This window comes from Aythya marila (genome assembly GCF_965140915.1).
Source record: "Aythya marila genome assembly, chromosome: 2".
Classification (NCBI taxonomy): Eukaryota; Metazoa; Chordata; class Aves; order Anseriformes; family Anatidae; genus Aythya; species Aythya marila.
Window position 1 is genome coordinate 47,522,434 of NC_139043.1, and position 27,747 is coordinate 47,550,180.

At 47.0% G+C, this 27,747-nt stretch overlaps 1 protein-coding gene across 2 annotated transcripts in view; it reads left to right on the top strand.

The window, feature by feature from the left end:
• Nucleotides 1–13,486, top strand: part of TGFBR1 (transforming growth factor beta receptor 1) — a 37,455-nt gene extending 23,969 nt beyond the window's left edge. For both annotated transcript variants that reach the window (XM_082752560.1, XM_082752559.1), the window contains exons 7-9: nt 2,264–2,388; nt 2,985–3,115; nt 5,400–13,486. In XM_082752560.1, coding sequence (XP_082608686.1) covers nt 2,264–2,388; nt 2,985–3,115; nt 5,400–5,525 — 382 coding nt within the window. In that variant the 3' untranslated portion in view covers nt 5,526–13,486. The remainder of the gene's footprint in view (nt 1–2,263; nt 2,389–2,984; nt 3,116–5,399) is intronic.
• Nucleotides 13,487–27,747: the final 14,261 nt, after the last annotated feature.

A 27,747-nucleotide genomic window follows, 5' to 3' on the forward strand; every position in this document is an offset into this window, starting at 1 on the left:
GCCTGGGTCCGCTTAGTGTGTGCCCAAAGGCCTGGGACCCTGCCCATCTCTGGCCTGTGGATGTGGGTGCTGCTTTCTCAGTTGAGGCTCAAGGCATAGCGAAGCTGAACATGTCTAACAGACTCCTAGAGCCCTGACTCAGCTGGCTGTGCAGATTGCTGTGTGCTGTTCACAACACCTGTATAAAACAGTCAGAACTTGCAGCGGTCAACTCTCCTGCCTTCTCTTTAGCTAATCAGGATTGAACTTTACTAGTGAAAACGTGTGCCCACATCCTTCTATAGCCTCATAAGTAAGCACACATGCTTATTGGTCTCTAAAATATTAGTACAACCCCTTTTCTCTAAAGCCTTCTGATTGGCTCCAGTGGTCTCCTACTAACCAGATAGACAGGATTAGTGCATGCCAGCAAACAGTTGCATGTGTTTGTCCAGTCATCTCACAAGCATCCCTGTACTTGTGTTTTTCCTTGAATACCAGCACAAGCCACATGTCTTAACAGTCCTGCCTGGATGCTGGGTCTCCTACGTGCTGGATAGTCCAGCTTGAAGTTTGCTAGCACATGTACCACACATGTACACCAGGTTTAGAGAAAACAATCCTTCAACCCTCCCCTGCAGCTGGCATCCAGGCACAGAGGCTTCATGACCTGTGATTCTAGCTCCAGTCTTTGGCACTGAGGACCCTCCTTACTCTGTTTCTCTCACTCCAGTCCCCCAGTAGCTGGTTCCTGTGAGCATGTGACTGTGGGCCCTGTGACCTGTGGTCCTACTCCAGTGGCTGAAGCAGAGATCTTCATTTGTTCCAGTGACTGCCACTGGCAGTAAGACGACTACCACTTGCTGCATTGCTGGCAACACAGTCCCAAAGATGCCTTCACCCACTGTCTAAATGCAGTTGAGTTTCTGGCTCATAATTCATTCACAGTGGTCCTCCCATAGTAGATGACACTCTAGATCTGCTCCTAAGACCTTTGGATATGCACTCCTAGGATCGTTAGTTCCTCCTCCAGCTGCTGCTGCTGCTGAGACATTACTCTCCCGTTGATGGTTCCCTAGGCCCAGTGGCAGCTTCATTCCTGGTCTGGTTCCAGTTGCTGGCCCTGAATCATGCCTGTGTCTAACTGGTGGCATGTAGTCTTTAGAGCACACATGCAGGTGGCACGGTGAGTGAGATATTGCATAGAATAATAGTTTTTTTAAAAAAAAGGGGGGGTGGGAGCGGACGTTAATAAGAGGATAGAATACACTAATGAGCAGGTACAGAAGAGCAGGCTAACAACTGTTTATATGCGCCTGACCCCTTTGTTAGGCTTTTTTTCACCCAGTTTTGTTCCTCCTGGATTCCATTCTCTTAAACATTCCTTGATAAATTTTGCATAATCCCACATTACACCTTGAATATCCACAATCCTCATGTTCCTCTTGTTTCCCAGCTATAGAGTCTAGACTGGCCTTTTCCAGAGCTATGCCTGGACTTTCTTAATAGCCCATCAATTAGTGACTGGAGACTTTTGGTCTTGTTTTTCTTTGTTACCCTGTGTCTACCAAGTTTGTTTCTTTTTGTTTACCATTTCACCTTTTACTTATTCTCCATTATTTCTTTGCATATTGCCTTCTGTTTATTTATGTCCTTTGTTCTGAAAGGTCTCTGGTTGGAAAACCTTAATGAGGCAGATGTTCTCATCTTCCACATACCCTTACAAGTTAGTATTATCTCCTGCAGGTCCTTTCCCCTGTGCCTCGGAAGTGTTTATATCCAAAAATCCATTTTCATGTTGTTCTGCTCTCTGCTATACAAAGAACATCTATCTTTCCTGTGAACTGCAGCCCATGTATTTTTTATGTGGGAATTCTATCACTACTTTCTTTTTTTTTTTTTGTCCATCTTTTTTGAAAGCTCAGAATTTTCCAAGTCCTCTATGCTCCATTCCCTTGCTCTTAAATTGACACTCATTTTTCTTTACATACTGTGTTCTAAATAGTGAAGCATTTATTGTTAATGATCAGACATAACTATTCTGCAAGTCCTGTTGAAGACTACATTACATCTTACAGTTGTTTATCTGAACACTTCATTGATTTTTGGAAATGTGTAGGCCAAGAGCAGAAAAGCTTTGAATATCCTAGTCTTTGTAAAGTGCATTATTTCTCTGAATTTGTCTCGTTTTCCACATAAATGTTTATGAGTTGAATGGTAATACTGAACTTCTGTAGTAAGTATTCTTGAAATTAAATGTTTTCTATTCTTTTATTGCAAACAGGTACATGGCACCTGAAGTTTTAGATGATTCCATAAATATGAAACATTTTGAGTCATTCAAACGAGCAGACATCTATGCAATGGGATTAGTGTTTTGGGAAATAGCTCGGCGATGTTCAATCGGTGGTATGTGGCAATCTATAAAATTGGACAGAATTATAAGTAACTTACAGAACCTGCATAAGTTTGAGAAAATTTTCTCTAAAAACAGTGCAGTGCCTCTCAGATTTTATGATCATTAATCTTGTAAATGATGACTGGTTATTCCACCCTTGTGTAAAATAATGAAAAATACCAATCAAAGAAAATAGGAAATATTCCTGTCTGTATTATTTTTTTCTCTGAAAACTTTCACAAAAGGAGGAGAAAGGGGTTAAGTTAAATGCCCTTGAGAGCAAGGGACAAACACATAAGACGTAATGTGTTCAGATAATGTACATAGCTTATTTTAAATAAAACACCGTTATTAATCATATACTAAAGACACTTCTTGAAAGCATATCATGTGACATAGCTTTCATCTTTTCCAAATATATAAGCTTACAAATTAAAGAGAAATGTTTACGGATTCTTTTTTTAATTCTGTCAGTCATTGTAATTAACTTTCAAAAATAAAAGCAGAAAAAGAAAATAGTGGGTCCTGATAAGAAGCACATAAGTTAGAAGTAAAGAATATGTAATTTAGCGTTAAATAAAATAACTTTATTTTCAACCTTTTAAAGGAATCCATGAAGATTACCAGTTGCCATACTATGACCTAGTTCCTTCAGATCCTTCTGTTGAAGAAATGAGGAAAGTTGTTTGTGAGCAGAAGTTAAGGCCCAATATTCCAAACAGATGGCAGAGCTGCGAGGTATTGGCTAACCTTTCTAAAGCTGTTTTAGTGGTCGCTGGAGCTTTTATTGATTTTAGTGGCTTAAAAATTGTGCTTGTTGTTAAAGGGAGAAGGGTTGCCTCTGTAAACATAATTTCTTTCTAACGGTTGTGGCTTTATCAAATGTTGTTGAACTTTGGTTATATATAAATATTTAATAAAGTCCCACAATTATAAATATAGTTTATGTTCTAGGATCCCTTCTTATGAAGCTAATATAAATAAAAGCCAGTATGAGTTATATTATCCAGGAAGTGTCATTTTAAATAAATTGTGTAACAGTGGGTCGTACTGTATCTGGCTGGGACAAAGTTAATCTTATTCATAGCAGCCTGTATAGTGCTATGTTTTTTGACCAAAACTGTTGATAGCACACTGATGCTTCAGCTGTTGCTGAATAGTGCTTACACAGCATCAAAGCCTTATCCATTTCTCACCCTGTCCCCGCAGCACATAGGTTGGGGGTGGACAAGAGATCAGGAGGGAATACATCCATGACACTTAATGTCATGCTCAGCAATGAAACTCTGAGCAGGGGGACAGTTTTCCAGGGGCTGCTATTGCTCAGGGGCTAGTTAGGGACTGGTCAGCTGGTGGTGAGCAGTTGCTTTTGTATCATTTTTTTTCCCTGTATTGAACTGTGTTTATTTCAACCGACAAGTTTTCTTGATTTTGCCCTTCTCATTTTCTTTCCTCATCCCACTGTGGGGGGAGTGAACAAGCAGCTATATGGGAGTTAGCTGCCTATAAGGGTAAACCCACAGCCAGAGTAATGAAGACATGAATCAGGAAAAGTGTAGCTTCTTATTAGGTCTGTGCCAGTTCATTTATAACTAGGCTGGCTAGTTACCTTTTTCAAAAGCTTGCTGGTTTCAGGTTGGCTCTGCCAGCCCAGTAGTAGTACTGCTTATTGGAATACAAATGGTATCTTCAACAGTGTTGTCCATTCTCACGTGAATGCTCAGGTCCCCTTGGAATTAACTCAGGGGCCTTTTCCCTATCACATTGTGGTAGAGGCATATCCTGCAGAATTTAGACTGACCAAAATAGTAAGTGCCCTTAAGAATTTTCATCCAAGACTGTAGTGGCCTTAACAGTTCATCTGTCTCAGAATTTGTACTTACTGAAATACAAGCACAGTTATTAGGAAGCTGAGTCTAACATAAGCCAGAGACATAGAACTGAGGTATGCATATAGCAACTGCTCCTGATCATCCCTCTCTAGATGTGCTTGTGCCTGATTCTAGAGTGAGTTTATTGCACTGGTAGTCACTGCTTACCAGGGCGCAGGCGGTAGTACGCACAACTGTGAGCTCTTGCCTTTCCAGCCAACTTTTGTCATAGTGCTTGCTCTAGGAAACCAGTTAGGACTAGAATTGATACTTTCTTGTTCAGAGCATAGCAAAATATCTGCAGGAGGCTAAAGCAGGAGTAAGAGACTGATGAGATGTGATATACTTCAGATGGGAGATGGAAACAGGTTATGGAATGTATGAAGTCAATACATACATGAAGGCCTGAGAGAAAAGACTGGGCAAGAGAAAAGATAGGGCAAGAGAGAGAACCAATATACACCCACAGACTTGCAGAATCACTTCAAATGCTGGTGTTCCAACCCTATACATTTACTTAGCAGTTCCTTGTCATACAGTATGTAATCTGGAATGTGTACCTATTAATTTATTTCATCATTAATTTTTGTTATTTGCATTATTACTTGATAGTAGCATTCAAGGATTTCAAAAAATGGCTATCAGAAGGATAAAAAGGCTCCAGAAGTTTTCAGAGTATTTTAGAGCTTCAATTTGAGGATTATGTGATAACAAGTGCTGAATAGCTATACATTCAATTAACTCTTTGAAAAACACTTTATCATTGAGTATATTCCCAGCTATGTGCCACTTCTGTGCTAGTAACAAGTGTTTTATATTATTTTGCTACTGCTTTTCAACTGAACTTAAAAATGAGTATATTTTGCCTAATGCAAAAATTTAGAAAATTGTCACAGAAAAGCTACTAATTCTTCATTAAAATATTTTTGTGTGAGCCAAAATTGCACTAGAGCATACTAGTGTTCTCCTTATATTGATTTATTTACAGAAAAAAAAACTTTAAGAATTTGAGTTTTCTTCTACATGTACAATATGCAGCTTTAGTATTAGTAATATAATAGACTTCAGAAATATGTACAGTAAGAGACTAAGGCAGAACAGAGATTACATAGGAACAGAACTGCATGTAATTACTTGTCTTTCCTTTGCAGGCATTACGAGTAATGGCGAAAATCATGCGGGAATGCTGGTATGCCAACGGAGCTGCTAGGCTAACAGCTTTGCGCATTAAGAAAACATTATCACAGCTTAGTCAACAGGAGGGGATAAAGATGTAATCCTGGATTTGCTACCGAAAATACTGTAAAAATCCATATCTGCACCGGAGTGGCATGTTAAGAACATTAATTGTTCTACCTCATTGGGGGAACAGAAGGATATTGCTGCCTTTTAATACTTCATAGGAACGTCACTTACTAGGATTTTTGTGAACTAAACAGTTGTTTTGGGTCCTGTCTGTGCACTATGAACCTCTTCTCAAGGTTACTTACAAAACATCATGTAGTCTAGTTTTATTTTTATTAACCTGTATTTTTTTTATTTGGAAAGTTCATAGCTGGTCTTAACTTCTAGTTAACTGTGCTAAAAATATGAGATCACTTTTAAAATGGAACTGGTTCACTATATTGTTCTAGAGTGCATTGATGGCTTTTTAAGCAATGTTATTCCTGGCTGGTACATTGACTATTCTGAACCACCATGATGGTTCTTAGATTCAGATTTTGAATGTACCGTTGGAGTATACTTTGCTAGCTATTAAGGTTGTATGTCTTTTGGACTTTTACTTAGACTTGCAAATTGACCTCATTTGGTTGTGAGGAACATAATTTATGCAACTGTATACATGATTGCTGTTACTTTTTCCATTTTTTCAGAACACTACATTGCCTTCAAAATAGATTGTATTATACCAGTAAGTGCTACTTTTGAGTCTTTTAATGCAAAACAGTAGGAGTGTACAAAGCCTATGGTACTTTTGGTTTCAAAAATACAAGTTAAAAACTCAACTGTTCCTTTCCCTAAGATTTAATTCACACCCGTTACAGTGAGTATATGTTTTGTGGAATATCTTTTAATTTTACCAAAACCTGACTCTTTAAACCACTGTGGGAGTTTGAAACCATGTAAGCTAGTCACTGTTTAAGCTAATAATTCACTTGTCATATTTTGTAATTATCAAGTCATAAGTCATAATTACATGTAAGATTTTTTTTCTATCAAGTGGTACTTTTAAAATGCTTGAAGTACCCATCTACTTAAGAAAAGTAGGAAGAGGACTAAGGTGTTCTTAAGGGAGATTTTCCTCCTCTAAATTAATTAAGAACAGTCTGCTTGCTGTGCAGTTCTACAGTCTTTAGGCTAAAAAAAATAACTTCTAATTCAATTAAATGAGGATTAAGTGCACCTTTAACTGGGGAGAACTTATTTGGGCTTTTGAACAAGAAAGTTAGAAGTTGCTTACACATCCTATATACATACTTTTTGTGTGTGCCACATACACAGAAAGGGATGAGCTGAAGGTCTCTGGATACAAATACCAGAGGGCTCCATCTGTCATCTTCATAGTTACAGAAATAATGCTTATGATGGCTTGTGTCGTCATAAGAAGACAGAATAGTATGCATGGCTTTAGTCAAGTTTTGCCTGAAATTGTAAGGATATCACAAGATTTTTACAAAGTTCTTTAGAAATTGAATTGTTTTCTCTGCCCAAATTTGTAACTTCTGAAGGGGAATGGGAGAATCCATGTGGAAACCTTTAAAAATACTGTCTCCAGGATATCATTTGAATTGCAATATTAGGAAGAATCTGGCTGACCTTTGGTATCATTAATGTCTGGTAGGATTTCTGTATGTAAATATGCCTGGTAATTAATATGCAACCTAACAGTTAAGTTCTTACTCTCTAGAGCACATCAATATCCTTCTCAGTATGCAGCACATACAGGGAAACCTTAATTCTATTCTCTTTTTATTCGGCAAGATGGTTGCGAAAAGGAGCGCAGTTGAGATTGTATTCCTTTGTCTGTTACATGTAGTAGTTACAGCAGTAAAAAGAGGCTATGTAGGTAGCAAAAGATTTTGCCAAGGTTTAGCGTTAGCATTTCATTAACTCTTGCATTTCCAAATTCTTGCATGGAGAGGAGCTAGCTTAATTGATGTGGGAATTACAAATCGACAGAGGTTGTACTGCAAACAGTGAAATACTTTCTTCAGCCACCATTATGGATGAGTTTACTCATCTGGGAGAACAGGAGAAAAATAAAAGGGAAGTTCTTAGCAGAAAACAATTGTTTAAATGTATGTACAACTGCTACACTTAGGTCTTTTGGCATTAACCTCCCAGTTGTGCTTTCTGACCTATATCAAGCAAAGTTGAATCAAAAGTGACTTCACCTGAGGATTTTAAATAAACTCTGCTTCTATGCAAATAGTCAGCTGTGCACCACAGAGTTTTCCAATTATGACTGTTTATAATAACTAAACACCCCATTCTACCTACTTGGTATGCTTCCCTAACAAGTTCTGTATATCTAAACAAATATTTAAAGAAAGCAGATCAGCATTGAAGGAGGACTTACTATTAGCTCTGTACTAATTTCGAAGGCTTCCTATTTAAACACTAATTTTTTTAAAATTTGAGTTTGTGATACCTTTCTTTACCTGGTTCTTTACTAAATACATTTAGATACAAATGGTATAGTTCCTACTTCGGAAGCATCAAGCTACCAGCATGCTTCTGATCTGTGTAATAATCTTAATGGTATTGTGTGAGAGTTTCCAATCTAATTCATCAGATAACTTAATTTGGGGAGGAGAGAGGTGGTAATTACCACATACAAAATCTTGTCACCATAACGTTTAGTTTCCAAAAATGTAAGGAGCAGTTCTATAGCACTTAGAATATGTGGCACCTAAAGAGCATAATGGCATGCAGATTATTCAGTCAGTTGTACTCATCTAACCACCTACTATTCTTCATTCTCCCGAATTGCTTAGCAATTCCTGTGTTCTAATTTTTAACTTTGTAATAGAAGCTTGCAAAAACAAAGCACAGGAAGGACACTTGATGCAGTATGTGACCTTATGAACATCATTTTGAACAACCAACCATGTTATTCATATTGGAATGCAGAACAGGAAAACTCTGAATAAGAGTTGCGTGTGCTCAGTTCTGATACCACAACTTCAAGCTGTGTTTTTGTTTTGTTTTGTTGTTGTTTTTTTTTTTACGTTATATAAACTGAACACCTTTTACAAAGGCTGTGTCTGTATATATTATGTAACTTTAAATGTTACCTGTGTAAGATCATATCTTATATATATGGACACAGGTACACATAAGTATTTTTTAAATTAAGATTGTAATATCACTAGATCTGCTCTTGGAAATCCAGGGGGACCAAAATATTTTAGCATTCAAAATACTAATTTTGTATAATTTCAAGTATATGCCAAAACATTTTGATGAATATCGATACAAATGTTTATTGTACATTAAACATTCACTTAAGTTTAATCATTTCAGTCAATTTCAGTCAATATATTAGTAGCATTGAAGCCTCAATGGCTAAGTGGACGCATAAGGACATGGAGAATAAGGAGCATTGGAAATGGTCTGATGCTGAAAAGCCTGAAAAGTTGCTTTTGGAATGCTGGAATTCTTCAGGGACCTTCCAACTTTAAAAGCTGGATTTCTGGGTTGTTTCTCAAGCTGACTTTCCAAGCATGTCACCCTCCAATGGTTTCACTTGTAATCCTAAGAAAGACTTCTGTATATAGGGTAAAGACATTGGGTTTGACTGTATCGGGACATGAAGGTGTCAAATGATTAAGAGGCTATATTATAGTTTTCAGTAATGGTTCTGAGTGTGACTGCCATGAAATTCACTGTTTAGTTGGTTCCTTGTTTGTATCGTTCCATTGAAATGATTGCAAGGTGTTAATCATTTTACATTAAAAATATATATATATCACTATATCAGTTGCTTTAAACTCAAAATACCTCTTAAACGATCAAGGTACATTTACCTCGTGTATATAATGCTTAATATTTTTCAAAATATTCTCCAGATTTGCAGTTACGTATTTCTAGAAATATGGGTATTACTAAATTTACAACAGTAAATTCAGCGGTACTAAATGTATTGTCTCATTCCCCCAAACACTTTCATTTTCTGTATTGTGTTAGCAAGTTTGCTGCTTTGTCAATGTAACACCTGCCCTTTATATAGCTGTGTGTATATTGCCTTGTAAATTTTACTTTTTAGATGATAAATATGAGGATCCTGTACAGATGAGTGTCACTTTTTTAAACCTCACAAAATTGTGCATTTCCCGACATTTCTGAAAATGTATTGTATTTGTAGAGTATACACTTCAGTGGATTGTAAATAGGACAGTAGAAGAGTGAATGCTTATGCATAAGTGGTAACACTACAGTAGAGAGATTAAAGCAGTGAAAATAAATTACTTTTTTTTTTCTCTCCAAAATCCGTGAGTTATCCTTCAGAGGAAGAAGTTACAGGTACATTCTGGACGTGATGTTCTTAACTGGCAAAACGTGGATTTACAGTGAGGTACGTGTGAATTTCTTTCCTCTGAAGGAATTTCTGCTGCCATAAAAATGATAAAGGGGTTTGCTGATGCTGAGGCAATCGATCTCATGTATGCAATACAAATAACAATAATGTGCCTGATCTTCCTTGTGTCTTAAAATGTTTGAATAAGGTAGGTACATTGCTGGTGTTGTAGATAATTAATGACAGGCTAGACAGTCCTGCTTCTTTCTGTTTTACATTTCTATGCGTTTATATAGAAGTAAGAGCTACCATTTACATATAAGAGCTGGTGAGAATTTCAAAAGACTTCAGCGGCTTACCTCAGTGTGTTGCAGAACAGCAAGTTTGCTTGTGTTGAATTGGATTGCTCCTGTGCAAAACTCAGTTATAAACTGATGTTATATTTCTGAAGGAATTAAGATGCAGACACAGCAACAAAAATAAGATGTCTTGGCCTTATGTGCACCCATTTTATTTGAAATTAGAATAGCTAGTTGGGATGCACCTACAAAGATCATCAAGTCCAACTGCCTTACCACTTCAGGGCTAAGCAAAAGAGCAAATGTTACTGAGGCGTTGTCCAGGATGCTTCTAGAACACTGACAGGCATGGGGCATCAACCACCTTGCTAGGATGCCTGTTGCAATGAAGGAATCTTTCCAGATATCTAATGTAAACCTCCCCTGCCTCAGCTTTGTGCTATTCCCATGCACTAATTACAATGGCACCTCTAATCACCTCTTTTGACCAGATGGCTCTTTTGTGTTTAATGTACTCCAGAATACGGTTTGCCCTCTTAGCTGTTAGGGCATTCTGAAATCACCAGCATAGCTTCTAGTAAACTCTCTCTGAACTGTATGGGGAATCCTTAAGGTATCCAGAGAAAAACAAAAGCAGTATCAAAATGTGTTCATCTTTCACAGAAGGTATGATTATTTGGTTGAAAACATGCTTGTGCTTCTCCAAGGAATGACTAGAGGAAAGCCTTCCCCAACACTAAAAACAACAAAAAAATCAGTAAAATAAAATCGTATGTTCCTCTCATAAATCTGTCAGAGAAAATGTATGGCCTCAAAATAGCATAGTAGTGTATCAAGCTTAAGTAAGTATCAAGCTTAATTTTCATTGAATGTGGATTTCTATGTTTGATGCTTTCAGGATAAGATTCAGGTTGAAGTTAGGTTACTAAAATAGATCTGATGGCAATTAGATGTTCTTGTCAGGTGGTTTTTGATCTGGGTGCAATATAGTCTTGCATGATATTTTTACATTGCTACAAGGAGTTGACAAAGTGTATGTGGTCAACTTTCATGGGACTTGCTCTGAGGTGTGCCTAATTAAAAAACAACTGAAAATCTGTAAATATCAAACACTTAACCAAGTTCGTTATAAGTGAGGCTCTTTTGCAGTTTTAGAATCATAGATCATTTTAGAAGAACTGCTGAATTCAAGGTTTGCATGCTACCGTACGCTGCTCGTTCAGCATAGTTGGTGTTTGCTATCAAAATTCAAAGTGTTCAAGGAGAAAATGTCTCAGGGAAACTGAGGTGTATTTTCTGCTTTAAAAATCAAAACCAATCAAAATGCACCCTTCTGCAGCAAGGTAGTATAATGAAATTGTGAACTTTAGTTCCTTTACTGTTTTGTTACAGATTTTTTTCACTGAGAGGCCCAAAAAATGTGAAATTACACTATTAGAAATGCTGCAAATCAGACACTTCTACCTCTTTATGGTCATCTTATCCTAAACAAATAAAGTTCCCAACATTTCAAAATGAATCAAACTGATGAGCCCAGCAGAGAGAGTTAATGCAGGCTAGGTGCAGGGTGTCATTTTAATCACTATGGTAAAGATCCTGAAAGGGTTTTTTTGTTTTGTTTTGTTTTGTTAAAAAAAAAAAAAAAAAAAAAAAGCCTCATCCTTTGTTTTAAAGCTAGTATTTTTACTGTAATTTTTCAGACTTCTTTGGAAGAGTCAATAAACTTACCTCCCTCAAAAATCTGATGTATGGTCTTAGAATACTTACTGCAAAGAAAATTCCATAAGTAGCAAAACATGTAGAACCTAAGATAAATGCCAACTAATAGCTAAGAAAAGTGAAGGCTTTGAAAATCCATAAAGACCAAGCCAAGTTGCGGACAACTTTTTCTTAACTAAAAAAAAATACTTTTATTATTATTATTTTCTATGCTGTGGGATGCATTATGTGGCCAGATAAAATGTTGACAGGTGGTAATTGTGGATCATTGCTTGCTAATGTATGTTGCATTTTGTTTAAAGGAGTTGTGGCTGTCAATCCAGTCCTGCCAGGTCCAAACCACCAAAAAAGAAGTAAGCTGGAACTGATGCTTTACTGGGGAGCACGCTCGTCTGGGAAGGTTCTGGAGCGTGAAGGGGAGTAGGCAGAAAAGGGCAAACATAGTCAGGGCCTGCAAAATGGGGGAGCTGGAGGCAGGCAGAGGTGATAGGAAGAAAAAAAAAAAAAAAAAGGACTTGTATGGAATTTGTTATAAGTTCATGCAGTGGTTTTACCTTGCTAGGCAGCTGAACACCACAAGTGCTCTATCACTCCCTCTCCTCAGAAAAGGAAGAGAAGAAAAAAACACCTCACAGGTTGAGATAAGGATAATTTAATTAAAGGAAAAATAATTATTAATGGAAAAAATATTAAGGGGAAATTAAATAATTTAAAGGGGAAGAGGAAAGGGGGGGGGGTAAAGAGCAACGGCTGTGTTAAAGCACAGAGAGAGAGGAAAGTTACTTCCCACCAACTAGCTATGCTTGACCACATCCTTGAAGCAGGGCCTCAATACACTTAGCCCCATTGTGTAGGAGGACAGGTGTTTTCATAACAAGAGCCCACCCCTCCCCTCTCCTTCCTTTTTCCACTTTTATTGCTGAGTGTGGCACCGCATGGTATGGAATATCCTTTTGGTTGGTTTAGGTCAGCTGCCATGGTGATGTTCCTTCCTCACCTCTTGCCCACCCCCAACCTGCTGGGTCTGGAGGGAGTCCTGATGCTGTGCCAGCAGGGCTCTGAAGTAGACACAGCACTGGTGTGATACCACTGCTGTTCTAGCTACACGTGCAGAGCACGGCTCTGTATGGGCTGCTGCAGGGAAAGTTAACTCCATCCCAGCCAGACCCAGCACAGCTCAGAAAGCTTCAAAAAATATGCTGGATGAGGGCAGAGATTTCAAACCTTTTCATTTTTATTCTAGCTTGCCCAGCAGACCTCAGCTTCTTTAGTTGAAGTATTAACGTATTTCTCAGGATACTGTTAGCTTTTAATGCCTTTGGTGGTTTGTGGCTTTTTAAGATGTGTAGACAGTTCCCCCTCAAAGGACTAGCTTAGTCAAAAAACAGTAAAAAAAAAAAAAAAAATTGTCAATTCTTCCAGAAATTTGTTCAGTTTAGGATAGTGAAAGATTTGAAGGCACAGATATGGTGAAAGCTTGTTATTCTGTGTTTCTATTCACATTACTTGGGCACTAGCTGCAGAGCTTGAACAGCTATTTTGAAAACTAAAGTGATGAAATCAGAAAGGGGTGTCATGGATTTAAATTTCTTTAGGAGAAATCCCTAAGATATTTGCCTAAAGAAGGCAAATACCATAAATCTCTCAAAATGCTGTCATGTTACATGGACAATCTACGTTACTGAAAAAGTGCAAGAGTCGAAGGCAATGGAAATGTAACTTAAAAACCAAACAAGTGTTGTGAATCTCATAATAAACGATGTTATTTTAGGAAAGAGAAGAGCTTGGATGTCTACCAGTCCTCTTACGTATAAAAAGCATGAAAAGAAAATGGTGCAGGCATAACAGACTATTTGAGTTGTTCTAAGCATGTTACTTTCTTGATCTCAGTCCAGAATTTCATTCTTGAATTGCTAAATTGCTAGCTGCAAGAACTACGTAATACGGTTATCTAAAACCTAGCTTTTTATCACATTAGATGCTCATCAGGAACATCTGCTTGATGCATGACTTCATGAAGGAGATGTTTGAGTGTGGTAACACACATCAGCTAAGAATAGAAGGCAGCCACCGTAACATGGCTGCCCGCAGCAGGCTATATAACACCATGATACATGTAACATTGTAATGCCTGCTCAGGGTTGTAGTTTTACTCAGCCAGGCAGCTGAGTTCCTCTACAACTGCTCTTGCCCCCTACCCCTTCCTCAAAGGAAAAAATAATGAAAATGGTGCAAGGGTTGAGATAAGACAGGGAGATCACTTAATAATCATCACCATGGGCAAAACAGACTCAGCACAGGGAGATTTATTGGTAATAGGCAATAAATTACATTAGTTAGAGCAGTGAGAAACTAAAAACTCCTTCCCCCACATCCACCCTCTCCTTCTTCCTCCTCCAAGCAGCTCGGAGGAACAGGGAATGGGGGCTGCCATTAGTCCCTGAAGCTTTGTCTCCGCCGTTCCCTCACGGTCACTCTGCCCCTGCTCCCTGTGGGGTCCCTCCCACGGGATGCCATCCTTCCCGAACTGAGCCTGCGGGGGCTGCTTACAGGCAGCAGCTCTCCAAGCACTGCTCCCACACGGCTCCGTCCCATGGGGTCCATCCATCCCCCAGGTGCAAACTGCTCCAGCACGGGTCCCCCACGGGTGGGCGGCAGCTCCCCCCAGACCCCTGCTTCTGCGTGGGCTCCTCTCCACGGGCTGCAGCTCCGGCCTGGGGCCTGCTCCTGCAGGGGCTCTCCATGGGCCGCAGCCTCCTCCAGGCCACATCCACCTGCTCCACCGGGGGCTCCTCCACCCATGGGGGGGCTGCAGCGTGGAGATCTGCTCCATGTGGGACTCATGGGCTGCAGGGGGACAGCCTGCTCCACCAGGGGCCTCTCCCTGCACGGGCTGCAGGGGAACTGCTGCTCTCTGCCTGGAGCACCTCCTGCCCTCTTGCTGCTCTGACCTTGGGGGCTGCAGAGCTGCTTCTCACTCCTCACTCTCCTAGCTGCTGCTGGGAGAACATAGCAGTTTGTTTCCCTTTCTTAAATCTGCTCTTACAGAGACATAAACAATGCTGCTCATTGGCTTGGTTCTGGCCAGCAGTCGGTCCCTTTAGAGCCAGCTGAAATTGGCCCTTATCTGTTATTTGACATGGACAGCTTATGGACTCTACTCACAGAGGCCACCCCTACAGCCCCCCACTACCAAAACCTTGCCATGTAAACCCCCGTTTACGTGGGGTTTACCATGGCTTTAAATGGACCATAATGGATACCAGATGCAAGGTCACTGCTAGATGTAGCTTTTGTGACTAACCTGTCCAAACACCAGCCAAGGAGTGGTGCAAGAGCTTTTGTTATATATCAGTAAGTACTTGTTTTAACAATTTATGTCTCAGGGAATCATCTCCCTTGTGTTTGTTGCCAGTTAAGACCTTCTCTTGGAAAATAAAAAATAAAATAAAAAAATCTCCCTTCTGAAAGCAGAGGAACCTTACACTTAGGTTAACATATAGGTTTTATTCTTACAGTTATGATTCAGTATTTAAACAAATGCAATAGTCTAAATAAATACGAGCTTCCTTTCCCACCCACAAAGGCAAAGATGAGATCTTGACCATCATTCTGCTCCACTCTAAGCACCTTTTGTAAAGGCTCCTGTCACATAAGTCTTACGAAACGCAAGCTGCTATGGCATTGATTGTTGATGCTGTTGGTCTTAATAGTTGCTAGAGCAATTAAAAAGTTAACATTGAGGCAGGGAGTGAAAGTAGGATGTTGGCCAACACAGGCCACTTGCACTGTATTCCTGTTCATATGCAAGCAGTGAAGAGTGGTCACTGGGTTAAACCAGAATGAAAAGGCTTGGAAGAAGAGGAAAACAGGGTGGAGTCTTCTTTCACACACAGTACATTACATATTGCTGTACATAGGCCTCATTGGGAGCCAGTGCCTGTTATAAGTTGCCCCCTTAATTAATTTTCAGAGAGCATTGCATTAATAATAGAAAGGAATTTATTGAGTAAGCAACAGCAAGCAAAACAGCGCTGGGCGGCCAGGGAGTCTCGGCTCCGCCAGCGGCGCGCACCTCACCCCCGCCAGGCTCCCTTTTTATATCTTGGTAATTCCGGGATTACGCAGCACATCCTGGTATATTCTGCGACTGTGCGCACTGTTGCTAGGGGGTCGTCTCTGTCCCTCTGGTGGTCGTGAAGATGAAGGCCGTAGTCTTCCTCGGCGTTGTGGTTCAACTTCTTTTTTTATTTGGTCATGTTGGCCCAGCGTGAGACAGGAAGGCAGGATGTTGATACACTAGTTGAGCAACTTATCAGGAGATGGTTCCATGAGCTTTGCAGCAGGGTCTTTGAAGACAAGAGGCAACTGAGATGCAGAAGGAGAGAAGGGGAGGGGGTTCTCTTTTTTGTTACATTAAGCAAAAGAATTTTCATAGTGTCTAGCCAAGTATGATACAGCTCCTTACTTCAGCAGGGAGCTTTTGCAACTCCCGCTCCTCAAACGGAACTCCTTGTTTTTATAATACAAAAGGCAATGAACAAACATTTATTGTCTATTACAAGTGGTATAAAAGGGCCCTGTTTTTTACCCAGAAGGAAGCTCCCAGAAGGGCTGGGGATGGAAGGGACCTCTGGAGGTCATCTGCTCCAAGCCCCCTGCTGAAGCAGGGCCACCTAGAGCTGTACGGCCGCTGGGCACTGCTGACAAGAGCCTGGCTCCGTCTTCTTTGCATCCTCCCTTTGGGGATGTCTAGACACTGCTACGATCCCGCCGAGCCTTCTCTCCTCCAGGATGAATGCACGGTGACGCACAATGCAATTGCTCGCTGCCCACTGAGTGATGATGCCCAGACAGACCCCGCGCGGTGGCAGCCACACTCTGACCAACCTGCTCAGTCCCAGTCTTCAGCACGACCCCGTAGGGTATGGGACATAGCTCTGGCCAGTTTGGGCCAGCTGTCCTGGCTGCGTCCCCTCCCAGCTCCTGGTGCACCCGCAGCCTCCTGGCTGGCAGGGCGGTGTGGGCAGCTGGAACGGCTTTGGCGCTGCGACAACTAAAAGGTCGGTGTGTTGTCAGCATCACTCTCTTCTGAAATCCAGAACCCAGCTCCGTAGCAGCTACTGGGAAGACAACAAGCTGAAACCAGGACAGCCTCGTGCACCTCCCAGTGTTCTTCTACCATCTCCTCAAAAGCATCCCGGAGTGCACATTTTACAGAATCCCGCTTCTGACAACAACAAAGTTCATGCCGTGACCTTCCAAAGGGTTGAGCCCTTCAGGGATGCCCGCCTGCCTGCGGGTGTGGAGAGACGGCAAGTGGGAGTTGGTAGGGTGCTGCGATACACGGAGGCTTTCTTTGCTGAAAAGTTCTCGTTATCACACATGGCCGCAAACCACCACTGGGCAATATTGTGTGATTCAAGGCAAGCGTGGAGAGAGGTGTCAGGCTAATTAAGAAAAGCCATCTTGGAAGAGACCAAACCCAGGAGTGGGCCCGAGGGTGGGCACCAAGGAGTCAAGAACAAAGCATCACTGCAAAGACGTGAGGCTCCCATCAGAGTTCAGAGTCAGCCGGGAATCCCCAGCACAGGTTCACTGGATTTAGGATGTCATGTAGGCAAGAACAATTTGTGCAGCACAAGAAGTTCTGAGGGGGAGAGGCGCTCCATTTAGGGTCGACAAGGAGTCCTTTTTCTATTAAGAGAGACAGAAGAGAGCAGAGGACACCACCTCCTTAGAGCAGCCAAAAGCTGCTGCTAATTTCTGTGTTTCACCTGAGACGAGCGATAGACACCGATGCTTCCTAGTCTCTGGGAATGGCACCCTTCCCAGAGCCGTTCCTCCTTCTCAGACAGCCCATTGCTCTTGTAGTTCCCTGCTTTTGCCCTTGGTGGTGGCACCTGGAGACAGCCTCTGGTTCTTAGGCTGCACTTGCAGGAGGCCAGCAGCGCCTTCCAGGGATGCTGCTGCAGGTTGCCAGGCCCGGTTCCGCAGCTGGCAGGCATTCTCTGCTGCCAGGCTTTTAGGAGACTTTTGCTGTCAGCCTTTTTTCCACTCGGGCTACGTCACCATGTGTCTGCTCCCATTCCCAACACCTTCCCACTCCCATGTTGACTTCCCATCCCCCAAATGACTTCTCACCCCCAAGTCTCACTCGCGGACCCGCCACCCACAGCCATTCCCCATCAGGACCAGACATCCCCAAACCAATTTGTATTGCGGGCAGCAGGAGAGGGCTGTGTTCAGCCCCCCCCCAACCCCCCCAGTAAAACCGATGCAGGAAGAAGTGCAGGCAGAGGCTGTGCAGGGTGGAAGAGTGGTAATTTATTCTTCCTGGGGGAATCGTGGCTGCCACCCCCAGCCCGTCCCCAGGTGAGGCCCGGCCGCCTGCTCAGGCGGGGGGCCCGGCCTGCCGGCCCGCATGGTCCCCATGTCCCGGCTCCTCCTGCCGCACCCTGTGCAGCCAGGATGTGTCCCCGACGTCGGCGTCCTGCGGGGAGCGTGGCAGTCTGCGCCCAACCTGCCCCGCGTGCCAGGAGAAGCTTCTTTCAAGTCTGCGCTCCGTGGAGGGGCTGCGCGCCCTGCGCCGGGGCGAGACGCTGCGGGAGCGGTAGATGGAGGGGCTCCTCTGCCCCTGCCCCCGCTGCTGCTGCTGCCGCCGCCCCAGCCGCGCGTTCCGCTGGAATCTTCCGCGGGGTCTTCGGGCCAGGCGCACGACTGCTACGATGGGCCCGCGGCACATCGGGCAGGTGTTTCTTGCCTCCGCCCAGACGTGGATGCACTCCAGGCAAAAGGAGTGCCTGCAGGGGTCCACACGAGCTGCGCTGGACAGTGGGCCCAGGCAGATGGGGCACATCTCGTCCCCGGGGGCCTCCTCGGGCTGCTCCTGCCGCCGGCTCATGGTTCCGGCAGCTTCCGCGACGTGGAACCGCTCGTCCTGTGGGGGAGGCTGCCCTGGTGCTGGGCGCTCAGCAGCAGCCCGGGGTCTTCAGCACCTCGATGTCTCGCGGGTCACCGGCAGGACCTCAACACCTCGCGTGCCACCAGGAGGACTACTGCAGAGAGAAGCAGGAAGAAAATGTTGTATCAGCAAGCAGACATTCGCTTTCTAGGTTCTGCCAAGTTGTCTAGAGTGCTGTAGCTGCCAGCAGTGTGTATATGGATTGCAAACACAGACTAGGCTTAGGCCAGATGAGGTACATGGATGTCTATAGGTGTGAGAGCATTACCGAAGGCCCTTGATGGCTCGCGTGCAACAACAATGGCTTCGCGTATGCCTATAGCACTAGCTCCGCCTGTCTCTCTCTCTTTCCAGCCGTGGAGACTCGAGCTCTCGCCTACCACCAGCCGGACTGGCCGCAGGCGCCCCGCGCAGGGCATTTATAGGCAGCCCCCTTCTGTGAGGCCAGAGGTGACATCAGCAGGGTCTGGGGTGCCCCTGAGGGAAGCACTGACAGAGGTCTCCTTAGAGTTGTGAGACTTGAGATGGCTGCTCCACGCTGACAGGAGCCCAGCGGAGAGCGGTATCAGGCTAATTAAGAAAAGCCATCTTGGAAGAGGTAGAATCCAGGACTGGGCCAAGGAGTGGGCACTGAGGTATCAAGAATAAAGTGTCACTTGAAATACCTGAGACTCCCATCAAGTCAGTGCTGCCATCAGGGGTACCCTGAAACCTTTGTGATGTCACCTCTGGCCTCACAGAAGGGGGCTGCCTATAAATGCCCTGCACGGGGCGCCTGCGGCCAGTCCGGCTGGTGGTAGGCGAGAGCTCGAGTCTCCACGGCTGGAAGGAGAGAGAGAGGCGGAGCTAGTGCTATAGGCATACGCAAAGCCATTGTTGTTGCACGCGAGCCATCAAGGGCCTTCGGTAATGCTCTCACACCTATAGACATCCCCGTGCCTCATCTGGCCTAAGCCTAGTCTGTGTTTGCAATCCATATACACACTGCTGACAGCTACAGCACTCTAGACAACTTGGTAGAACCTAGAAAGCTAACGTCTGCTTGCTGATACAACATTTTCTTCCTGCTTCTCTCTGCAGTAGTCCTCCTGGTGGCACGCGAGGCGTTGAGGTCCTGCCGGCAACCCAGGAGACATCGCGGTGCTGAAGACCCTGGGCTGCTGCTGAGCGCCCAGCACCAGGGCAGCCTCCCCCACAGGACGAGCGGTTCCACGTCGCGGAAGCTGCCGGAACCATGAGCTGGCGGCAGGAGCAGCCCGAGGATGCCCCCGGGGACGAGATGTGCCCCATCTGCCTGGGCCCGCTGTCCAGCGCAGCTCGCGTGGACCCCTGCAGGCACTCCTTTTGCCTGGAGTGCATCCACGTCTGGGCGGAGGCAAGAAACACCTGCCCGATGTGCCGCGGGCCTATCGTAGCAGTCGTGCGCCTGGCCCGAAGACCCCGCGGAAGGTTCCAGCGCAACGCGCGGCTGGGGCGGCGGCAGCAGCAGCAGCGGCGGCAGGGGCAGAGGAGCCCCTCCAACTACCGCTCCCGCAGCGTCTCGCCCCGGCGCAGGGCGCGCAGCCCCTCCACGGAGCACAGACTTGAAAGAAGCTTCTCCTGGCACGCGGGGCAGGTCGGGCGCAGACTGCCACGCTCCCCGCAGGACGCCGACGTCGGGGACACATCCTGGCTGCACAGGGTGCGGCAGGAGGAGCCGGGACATGGGGACCACGCGGGCCGGCAGGCCGGGCCCCCCGCCTGAGCAGGCGGCCGGGCCTCAGCTGGGGACGGGCTGGGGGTGGCAGCCACGATTCCCCCAGGAAGAATAAATTACCACTCTTCCACCCTGCACAGCCTCTGCCTGCACTTCTTCCCGCATCGCTCAGCAAGAGGGGGGTTGGGGGGGGGGAAGGGGGCTGGACACAGCCCTCCCCTGCTGTCCCCGCCATGAATTGGTTTGGGGATGTCTGGTCCTGATGGGGAATGGCTGTGGGTGGCGGTTCTGCGAGTGAGACTTGGGGGTGAGAAGTCATTTGGGGGATGGGAAGTCAACATGGGAATGGGAAGGTGTCGGGGACAGGAGCAGCCCAAAAGTTTAAATTGCTCGGTTGTTGTGTCGGCCTCACGTGATAAGAAGATTCAGCTCTATGCACAAAATCCAGGCTGAAGAAGGAACATGGTGCCCAAAGTAGAACTTACTTAAGTTAGCTGAGTTTTTCAAAGACTGAAAGTGCTGTAGCAGTTAAACAATGACTGAGCATGCGCAAAACAGAAAGGAGAGAAGTATGAGATGAAGAAGACGATGAGCCTTCATCAGAAAGCCCCAAAGTGCAACCACCAGAGGTTACCTGACCTGCAAGAGCAGGAGGGACGACATGATAATTAGTTCTGAGAAACCATTAGCATAAATCCTGCCTTTTCTTGTGAACTGCATAAATATGGATATCCCCGTACCATAAATAAGTACTCCTTGTCTTGCTTAGCTGTACGTGTTGGGTGGAATTATCCCCCACACACCCAGTGTTGTTCATAAAGAATACCTACTTCCTAATTCTCCAGAAGGAGTCTTGGAAAGTGACACCGCTTTTTGCGTTCCACCATTGATGAGGACACATCAAGAAACTGAGGAACAACTTTCCACCTGGGAAGGTGGAAATTGGCCAGGGACAGTGGGAATAGGCATGAGAAACCTAGGACTGTTTAGAGAAAATCAGGAGCACCGCAACCTCTTGGCTGTCTCAGGTGGAAGATAGAATTGAGCAGTACCTCACTTGTTACGTGGTGGCATCCTACGCCGTCTTCTGTGTCAGTGGTGTTATAAGTTGCCCCCTTAATTAATTTTCAGAGAGCATTGCATTAATAATAGAAAGGAATTTATTGAGTAAGCAACAGCAAGCAAAACAGCGCTGGGCGGCCGGGAAGTCTCGGCTCCACCAGCGGCGCGCACCTCACCCCCGCCAGGCTCCCTTTTTATATCTTGGTAATTCCGGGATTACGCAGCACATCCTGGTATATTCTGCGACTGTGCGCACTGTTGCTAGGGGGTCGTCTCTGTCCCTCTGGTGGTCGTGAAGATGAAGGCCGTAGTCTTCCTCGGCATTTTGGTTCAACTTCTTTTTTATTTCGTCATGTTGGCCCAGCGTGAGACGGGAAGGCAGGATGTTGATACACTAGTTGAGCAACTTATCAGGAGATGGTTCCACGAGCTTTGCAGCAGGGTCTTTGAAGAAAAGAGGCAACTGAGATGCAGAAGGAGAGAAGGGGAGGGGGTTCTCTTTTTTGTTACATTAAGCAAAAGAATTTTCATAGTGTCTAGCCAAGTATGATACAGCTCCTTACTTCAGCAGGGAGCTTTTGCAACTCCCGCTCCTCAAACGGAACTCCTTGTTTTTATAATACAAAAGGCAATGAACAAACATTTATTGTCTATTACAAGTGGTATAAAAGGGCCCTGTTTTTTACCCAGAAGGAAGCTCCCAGAAGGGCTGGGGATGGAAGGGACCTCTGGAGGTCATCTGCTCCAAGCCCCCTGCTGAAGCAGGGCCACCTAGAGCTGTACGGCCGCTGGGCACTGCTGACAAGAGCCTGGCTCCGTCTTCTTTGCATCCTCCCTTTGGGGATGTCTAGACACTGCTACGATCCCGCCGAGCCTTCTCTCCTCCAGGATGAATGCACGGTGACGCACAATGCAATTGCTCGCTGCCCACTGAGTGATGATGCCCAGACAGACCCCGCGCGGTGGCAGCCACACTCTGACCAACCTGCTCAGTCCCAGTCTTCAGCACGACCCCGTAGGGTATGGGACATAGCTCTGGCCAGTTTGGGCCAGCTGTCCTGGCTGCGTCCCCTCCCAGCTCCTGGTGCACCCGCAGCCTCCTGGCTGGCAGGGCGGTGTGGGCAGCTGGAACGGCTTTGGCGCTGCGACAACTAAAAGGTCGGTGTGTTGTCAGCATCACTCTCTTCTGAAATCCAGAACCCAGCTCCGTAGCAGCTACTGGGAAGACAACAAGCTGAAACCAGGACAGCCTCGTGCACCTCCCAGTGTTCTTCTACCATCTCCTCAAAAGCATCCCGGAGTGCACATTTTACAGAATCCCGCTTCTGACAACAACAAAGTTCATGCCGTGACCTTCCAAAGGGTTGAGCCCTTCAGGGATGCCCGCCTGCCTGCGGGTGTGGAGAGACGGCAAGTGGGAGTTGGTAGGGTGCTGCGATACACGGAGGCTTTCTTTGCTGAAAAGTTCTCGTTATCACACATGGCCGCAAACCACCACTGGGCAATATTGTGTGATTCAAGGCAAGCGTGGAGAGAGGTGTCAGGCTAATTAAGAAAAGCCATCTTGGAAGAGACCAAACCCAGGAGTGGGCCCGAGGGTGGGCACCAAGGAGTCAAGAACAAAGCGTCACTGCAAAGACGTGAGGCTCCCATCAGAGTTCAGAGTCAGCCGGGAATCCCCAGCACAGGTTCACTGGATTTAGGATGTCATGTAGGCAAGAACAATTTGTGCAGCACAAGAAGTTCTGAGGGGGAGAGGCGCTCCATTTAGGGTCGACAAGGAGTCCTTTTTCTATTAAGAGAGACAGAAGAGAGCAGAGGACACCACCTCCTTAGAGCAGCCAAAAGCTGCTGCTAATTTCTGTGTTTCACCTGAGACGAGCGATAGACACCGATGCTTCCTAGTCTCTGGGAATGGCGCCCTTCCCAGAGCCGTTCCTCCTTCTCAGACAGCCCATTGCTCTTGTAGTTCCCTGCTTTTGCCCTTGGTGGTGGCACCTGGAGACAGCCTCTGGTTCTTAGGCTGCACTTGCAGGAGGCCAGCAGCGCCTTCCAGGGATGCTGCTGCAGGTTGCCAGGCCCGGTTCCGCAGCTGGCAGGCATTCTCTGCTGCCAGGCTTTTAGGAGACTTTTGCTGTCAGCCTTTTTTCCACTCGGGCTACGTCACCATGTGTCTGCTCCCATTCCCAACACCTTCCCACTCCCATGTTGACTTCCCATCCCCCAAATGACTTCTCACCCCCAAGTCTCACTCGCGGACCCGCCACCCACAGCCATTCCCCATCAGGACCAGACATCCCCAAACCAATTTGTATTGCGGGCAGCAGGAGAGGGCTGTGTTCAGCCCCCCCCCAACCCCCCCAGTAAAACCGATGCAGGAAGAAGTGCAGGCAGAGGCTGTGCAGGGTGGAAGAGTGGTAATTTATTCTTCCTGGGGGAATCGTGGCTGCCACCCCCAGCCCGTCCCCAGGTGAGGCCCGGCCGCCTGCTCAGGCGGGGGGCCCGGCCTGCCGGCCCGCATGGTCCCCATGTCCCGGCTCCTCCTGCCGCACCCTGTGCAGCCAGGATGTGTCCCCGACGTCGGCGTCCTGCGGGGAGCGTGGCAGTCTGCGCCCAACCTGCCCCGCGTGCCAGGAGAAGCTTCTTTCAAGTCTGCGCTCCGTGGAGGGGCTGCGCGCCCTGCGCCGGGGCGAGACGCTGCGGGAGCGGTAGATGGAGGGGCTCCTCTGCCCCTGCCCCCGCTGCTGCTGCTGCCGCCGCCCCAGCCGCGCGTTCCGCTGGAATCTTCCGCGGGGTCTTCGGGCCAGGCGCACGACTGCTACGATGGGCCCGCGGCACATCGGGCAGGTGTTTCTTGCCTCCGCCCAGACGTGGATGCACTCCAGGCAAAAGGAGTGCCTGCAGGGGTCCACACGAGCTGCGCTGGACAGTGGGCCCAGGCAGATGGGGCACATCTCGTCCCCGGGGGCCTCCTCGGGCTGCTCCTGCCGCCGGCTCATGGTTCCGGCAGCTTCCACGACGTGGAACCGCTCGTCCTGTGGGGGAGGCTGCCCTGGTGCTGGGCGCTCAGCAGCAGCCCGGGGTCTTCAGCACCTCGATGTCTCGCGGGTCACCGGCAGGACCTCAACACCTCGCGTGCCACCAGGAGGACTACTGCAGAGAGAAGCAGGAAGAAAATGTTGTATCAGCAAGCAGACATTCGCTTTCTAGGTTCTGCCAAGTTGTCTAGAGTGCTGTAGCTGCCAGCAGTGTGTATATGGATTGCAAACACAGACTAGGCTTAGGCCAGATGAGGTACATGGATGTCTATAGGTGTGAGAGCATTACCGAAGGCCCTTGATGGCTCGCGTGCAACAACAATGGCTTCGCGTATGCCTATAGCACTAGCTCCGCCTGTCTCTCTCTCTTTCCAGCCGTGGAGACTCGAGCTCTCGCCTACCACCAGCCGGACTGGCCGCAGGCGCCCCGCGCAGGGCATTTATAGGCAGCCCCCTTCTGTGAGGCCAGAGGTGACATCAGCAGGGTCTGGGGTGCCCCTGAGGGAAGCACTGACAGAGGTCTCCTTAGAGTTGTGAGACTTGAGATGGCTGCTCCACGCTGACAGGAGCCCAGCGGAGAGCGGTATCAGGCTAATTAAGAAAAGCCATCTTGGAAGAGGTAGAATCCAGGACTGGGCCAAGGAGTGGGCACTGAGGTATCAAGAATAAAGTGTCACTTGAAATACCTGAGACTCCCATCAAGTCAGTGCTGCCATCAGGGGTACCCTGAAACCTTTGTGATGTCACCTCTGGCCTCACAGAAGGGGGCTGCCTATAAATGCCCTGCACGGGGCGCCTGCGGCCAGTCCGGCTGGTGGTAGGCGAGAGCTCGAGTCTCCACGGCTGGAAGGAGAGAGAGAGGCGGAGCTAGTGCTATAGGCATACGCAAAGCCATTGTTGTTGCACGCGAGCCATCAAGGGCCTTCGGTAATGCTCTCACACCTATAGACATCCCCGTGCCTCATCTGGCCTAAGCCTAGTCTGTGTTTGCAATCCATATACACACTGCTGACAGCTACAGCACTCTAGACAACTTGGTAGAACCTAGAAAGCTAACGTCTGCTTGCTGATACAACATTTTCTTCCTGCTTCTCTCTGCAGTAGTCCTCCTGGTGGCACGCGAGGCGTTGAGGTCCTGCCGGCAACCCAGGAGACATCGCGGTGCTGAAGACCCTGGGCTGCTGCTGAGCGCCCAGCACCAGGGCAGCCTCCCCCACAGGACGAGCGGTTCCACGTCGCGGAAGCTGCCGGAACCATGAGCTGGCGGCAGGAGCAGCCCGAGGATGCCCCCGGGGACGAGATGTGCCCCATCTGCCTGGGCCCGCTGTCCAGCGCAGCTCGCGTGGACCCCTGCAGGCACTCCTTTTGCCTGGAGTGCATCCACGTCTGGGCGGAGGCAAGAAACACCTGCCCGATGTGCCGCGGGCCCATCGTAGCAGTCGTGCGCCTGGCCCGAAGACCCCGCGGAAGGTTCCAGCGCAACGCGCGGCTGGGGCGGCGGCAGCAGCAGCAGCGGCGGCAGGGGCAGAGGAGCCCCTCCAACTACCGCTCCCGCAGCGTCTCGCCCCGGCGCAGGGCGCGCAGCCCCTCCACGGAGCACAGACTTGAAAGAAGCTTCTCCTGGCACGCGGGGCAGGTCGGGCGCAGACTGCCACGCTCCCCGCAGGACGCCGACGTCGGGGACACATCCTGGCTGCACAGGGTGCGGCAGGAGGAGCCGGGACATGGGGACCACGCGGGCCGGCAGGCCGGGCCCCCCGCCTGAGCAGGCGGCCGGGCCTCAGCTGGGGACGGGCTGGGGGTGGCAGCCACGATTCCCCCAGGAAGAATAAATTACCACTCTTCCACCCTGCACAGCCTCTGCCTGCACTTCTTCCCGCATCGCTCAGCAAGAGGGGGGTTGGGGGGGGGGAAGGGGGCTGGACACAGCCCTCCCCTGCTGTCCCCGCCATGAATTGGTTTGGGGATGTCTGGTCCTGATGGGGAATGGCTGTGGGTGGCGGTTCTGCGAGTGAGACTTGGGGGTGAGAAGTCATTTGGGGGATGGGAAGTCAACATGGGAATGGGAAGGTGTCGGGGACAGGAGCAGCCCAAAAGTTTAAATTGCTCGGTTGTTGTGTCGGCCTCACGTGATAAGAAGATTCAGCTCTATGCACAAAATCCAGGCTGAAGAAGGAACATGGTGCCCAAAGTAGAACTTACTTAAGTTAGCTGAGTTTTTCAAAGACTGAAAGTGCTGTAGCAGTTAAACAATGACTGAGCATGCGCAAAACAGAAAGGAGAGAAGTATGAGATGAAGAAGACGATGAGCCTTCATCAGAAAGCCCCAAAGTGCAACCACCAGAGGTTACCTGACCTGCAAGAGCAGGAGGGACGACATGATAATTAGTTCTGAGAAACCATTAGCATAAATCCTGCCTTTTCTTGTGAACTGCATAAATATGGATATCCCCGTACCATAAATAAGTACTCCTTGTCTTGCTTAGCTGTACGTGTTGGGTGGAATTATCCCCCACACACCCAGTGTTGTTCATAAAGAATACCTACTTCCTAATTCTCCAGAAGGAGTCTTGGAAAGTGACACCGCTTTTTGCGTTCCACCATTGATGAGGACACATCAAGAAACTGAGGAACAACTTTCCACCTGGGAAGGTGGAAATTGGCCAGGGACAGTGGGAATAGGCATGAGAAACCTAGGACTGTTTAGAGAAAATCAGGAGCACCGCAACCTCTTGGCTGTCTCAGGTGGAAGATAGAATTGAGCAGTACCTCACTTGTTACGTGGTGGCATCCTACGCCGTCTTCTGTGTCAGTGGTGTTATAAGTTGCCCCCTTAATTAATTTTCAGAGAGCATTGCATTAATAATAGAAAGGAATTTATTGAGTAAGCAACAGCAAGCAAAACAGCGCTGGGCGGCCGGGAAGTCTCGGCTCCACCAGCGGCGCGCACCTCACCCCCGCCAGGCTCCCTTTTTATATCTTGGTAATTCCGGGATTACGCAGCACATCCTGGTATATTCTGCGACTGTGCGCACTGTTGCTAGGGGGTCGTCTCTGTCCCTCTGGTGGTCGTGAAGATGAAGGCCGTAGTCTTCCTCGGCATTTTGGTTCAACTTCTTTTTTATTTCGTCATGTTGGCCCAGCGTGAGACGGGAAGGCAGGATGTTGATACACTAGTTGAGCAACTTATCAGGAGATGG